General features: G+C 57.6%; 1 protein-coding gene across 1 annotated transcript in view; it reads left to right on the top strand.

Moving 5' to 3' along the window:
- NOX5 (NADPH oxidase, EF-hand calcium binding domain 5) overlaps positions 1-3,871 on the top strand; it is a 9,906-nt gene that overhangs the window by 4,305 nt on the left and 1,730 nt on the right. Inside the window, exons 5-11 of the mRNA XM_017737005.1 lie at positions 82-181; positions 265-624; positions 1,406-1,538; positions 1,731-1,873; positions 2,268-2,375; positions 2,631-2,825; positions 3,248-3,489. Coding sequence (XP_017592494.1) covers positions 82-181; positions 265-624; positions 1,406-1,538; positions 1,731-1,873; positions 2,268-2,375; positions 2,631-2,825; positions 3,248-3,489 — 1,281 coding nt within the window. The remainder of the gene's footprint in view (positions 1-81; positions 182-264; positions 625-1,405; positions 1,539-1,730; positions 1,874-2,267; positions 2,376-2,630; positions 2,826-3,247; positions 3,490-3,871) is intronic.

Genomic DNA, 3,871 nt, shown 5'->3' with positions numbered 1-3,871 from the left:
GGTCCGTGGGTGCCCATCCTGGGGCTGCCCCACGGGGAAGGGGAGCTGGGTGCCCCCGGGACCCCCTTGGATCCTCCGCAGTGTCCGTGTGGGATTCCTGGGATTTGCTTCCGACGGGACACAGGGAATGGGCGGAATGGGAATATCCCACTGCCAGAGGGATATCGGGAAGGGATTCCGGGCTGGGCTGGAATTCCCGGAGAAGCTGTGGCTGCCCCTGGATCCCTGGAATGTCCAGGGCTGGCTTGGAGCAGCCTGGGATAGCGGGAAGGTGATGGGTTTGAGGTGCTTTCCAAGCCAAATCCCGGAGATTCCAGGATTCCCTTGGGCTGCCTTTTCCCACGGGGACACCCGGACAGTCCCACTGGGAAGCACCCTTTGGCTCCAGCACTTCCCATTCCCGTTCCCATTCCCATTCCCATTCCCGTCCCCATCCCTCAGGTGTTCTACTGGAGCCACCTGTCCTACATCTCCGTGTGGATCCTGCTGCTCCTGCACGGGCCCCACTTCTGGAAGTGGTTCCTGATTCCCGGCTCCCTGTTTTTCCTGGAGAAGGTGCTGGGCTGGGCGTGGCGCCGGGCAGGGGATCTGCACATCCTGGAGGCCAACCTGCTCCCCTCCAAGGTGGGAATCCATCCCAAATCCCAAACACCCCAAATCCCACATCCCAAAGATCACACATCCCATCCATCCAAGCCATCCCACATCCCAAAGATCCCAAATCCCACATCCCAAAGATCCCAAATCCCATCCATCCATCCATCCCTCCATCCATCCCTCCATCCATCCATCCCTCCATCCATCCATCCCAAATCCCACCATCCAATCCGTCCCAAATCCCACCCATCCCAAATCCTATATCCCATCCATCCATCCATCCATCCACCCATCCACTCATCCCAAATCCCATCCACCCACTCATCCCAAATCCCATCTATCCACCCACTCATCCCAAATCCCATCCATCCACCCATCCCACATCTCACCCATCCCAAATCCCACCATCCCTGAGCCCATCCCACCTCTCCTGGGACGCTGGGAATGAAGGAACAAATGACCATGGAAAAGACAGGGATTGCAGTGGGAAGTGAAAGGAATTCCTTTATTTCCAAGCCTTTTTTCCTACTTTTTCCAAGTGAAAACTCACGGAACAACCAGAGCAGAACACAACCTCCTGGAACTCTGAATTTTTTCCCAAAATTCCGCAGTTTGAGCCCAGTCTGAACTGGGATTCTGTGGAATCCCAACTGGGCAGGGAATGCGGAACAACCCCACCTTCAGCTCCCATCCCTGAGTGTTAAATCCGGAGTCGGAACGCGGAATTTCCGCTGCAATTCCCGGGCCGGAGAGCAGTGGAAGGTATCCTTTGGCTATTCCCAGTTTTCCCGCTCCCGTTTTCCTGCAGGTGACCCACCTGGTGATCCAGAGGCCGAAATCCTTCCACTTCCAGCCGGGGGATTACGTCTTCCTGAACATCCCGGCCATCGCCGCCTACGAGTGGCATCCCTTCTCCATCAGCAGCGCTCCGGAGCAGCCGGGTCGGGCCATCCTTCCCTATTTTCCATCCTTGGAATGCTCTGCATTCCCTGGCATCTGTCTTGCATCCCCACGGTGATGTTTTTGCAGCTGGGATGGGGCTCGGAGCGATCCGAGGTGGTTCCATGGGATGAGGTGGGTTTGAAGTTGTTCCCGATCCAAACAATTCCAGGATTTTGGGTTTTATCCCACAGAAACCCTCTGGCTGCACATCCGGGCCCTGGGCCAATGGACCAACAAGCTCTACGAGTACTTCCAGCAGCTGGAATTGCGCGGCCCGGAGCCGAATCCGCCCGGGAAGAGCCGGAGGGAGCGGAGGAGCCGGCACTGGGAACAGGTCAGCGGGATTGGGATCAGAGCAGAGGGACTTGTCCAGCTGGATGCTGAGTGGATCCCATGGGATCATCCCAGTGCGCAGCCGGGGTGCCTCCGGGGAATCCCTCGGGATGAACATTCCCTGCCTGTCCAGCCTTGAGGGATTTTGTGTCCCATGGAATGGGAATTTGTGCCCCATGGAATGGGAATCTGTGCCCCATGGAATGGGATGTTGTGTCCTGTGGAATGGGAATTCATGTCCCAAGGAATGGGAATTCGTGCCCCATGGAATGGGAATTCATGTCCCAAGGAATGGCAATCTGTGCCCCAAGGAATGGGATTCTGTGTGGCCCTGCTGGAGGCCCAGCAGATCCCTGGGAACATCCCAGCGGTGATTCCCAGCCTTTGATCCCCAGGAAGGCTCGCAGGGAGGATCCGTGGCCACCGGCAGGGACGGAGCCGTGGAGCTGATGGCATTCCGAGCCCCTGGAGCGGCATTCCCGGGAATGGACCCGGAGCAGGGGGTGAGCCCTGCCCCCGATCCCAGGGGACGGGGAGGGGTCACAGCCAGAGGATCCCTGGAGGGATGATCCCAAATGGGATAAAGCTCCTTCAAAAGCTCTTGGGGAGGAAATTCCTTGGATATTGTCATGGCATGGAGAACTGGAATTGTGTGTGCAGCCCGGTGGGAATAAATCCAGGGAATAAAACCCCCAAATCCCAGGAATTTTGGGAGTGCTTGGGAAGGGGGCACGGTCACTGCTCTCCTCTCCTCGCAGGGCTCCGGGCCGGGGCAGAGCTGCAGCGTCAAGGTGAGGAGATTCCGGCCTTTCCTGGATCCCGGGAAATGGGCTGGGATCAGCATTCCGGGGCACCCCATCCATGTGCCCGACCACCCCATCCATGTTCCCACATCCCACCCACGTTCCCATCCATGTTCCCACACCCAATCCATGTTCCCACATGCCATCCATGTTCCCACATCCCATCCATGATCCCATCCATGTTCCTGAACATCCCATCCATGATCCCACACCCCATCCATGATCCCATCCATGTTCCCAGATCCCATCCATGTTCCCATCCATGTTCCCACACCCAATCCGTGTTCCCATCTGCCCCATCCATGATTCCATCCATGTTCCCACATCCCATCCACGTTCCCATCCATGTTCCTGAACATCCCATCCATGTTCCCATCCATGTTCCCACACCCCATCCATGTTCCCATCCATGTTCCTGAACATCCCATCCATGTTCCCACATCCCATCCACGTTTCCATCCACATTCGCAGCCACTCTATCCCTTTATCCCTGTGCATGGATGATCCCACCTGGGGCTGATCCAAACCCTTCCCTGCTGGAAGATTCCTGATCCTCCCACCCATCCATAAAGATCCCAAATCCCGCGATCCCCTCTGTGCCCTTCTCCTCCGTCTGGGAGCTCTTCCAGCACTGGCAGCTGCGGGATCTCTCCCTGAGTTTGGATCTCTCCCAGTGCTACCTGGACGGTCCCTATGGAACTCCGAGCCGGCGGATCTTCACGTCGGAGCACGCCGTGCTCATCGGAGCTGGCATCGGGATCACCCCCTTCGCCTCCATCCTGCAGAGCATCATGTTCCGGTGGGTCCCACGGCAGCCATTGGAATTTGGGAATATCCCAGCGAACACCCCTGACTGGATTTGGGATGTACACCCGGGTCAAGCTGTCCTCCGATGCCTCTTCCTTGGGATTCATTCCTTGGGATTCATTCCCACGGCCGCAGGTGGGGCCTCCCTCGGGGCCAGGCTTTTCCTCGGGAATTTGGGCTGCAGGAAAGGCGCTGGAGGGAGGTTGGACATGGACAGGAACCGGGAAGGAAGGGGCAGGAAAGGGGAGGAATGGGCAGGAAAGGGGAGGAAAGGCAGGAAAGGCAGGAGAAGGAGGAAAGGCAGGAAAGGGCAGGGAAAGGGCAGGAAAAGGCAGGGAAGGGGAGGAAAAGCAGGAAAGGGCAGGAAAAGGCAGGAATGACAGGAAAAG

Source organism: Corvus brachyrhynchos, unplaced genomic scaffold (genome assembly GCF_000691975.1).
Source record: "Corvus brachyrhynchos isolate BGI_N302 unplaced genomic scaffold, ASM69197v1 scaffold200, whole genome shotgun sequence".
Taxonomy (NCBI): Eukaryota; Metazoa; Chordata; class Aves; order Passeriformes; family Corvidae; genus Corvus; species Corvus brachyrhynchos.
This window is presented reverse-complemented; position numbering and strand designations above follow the sequence as displayed.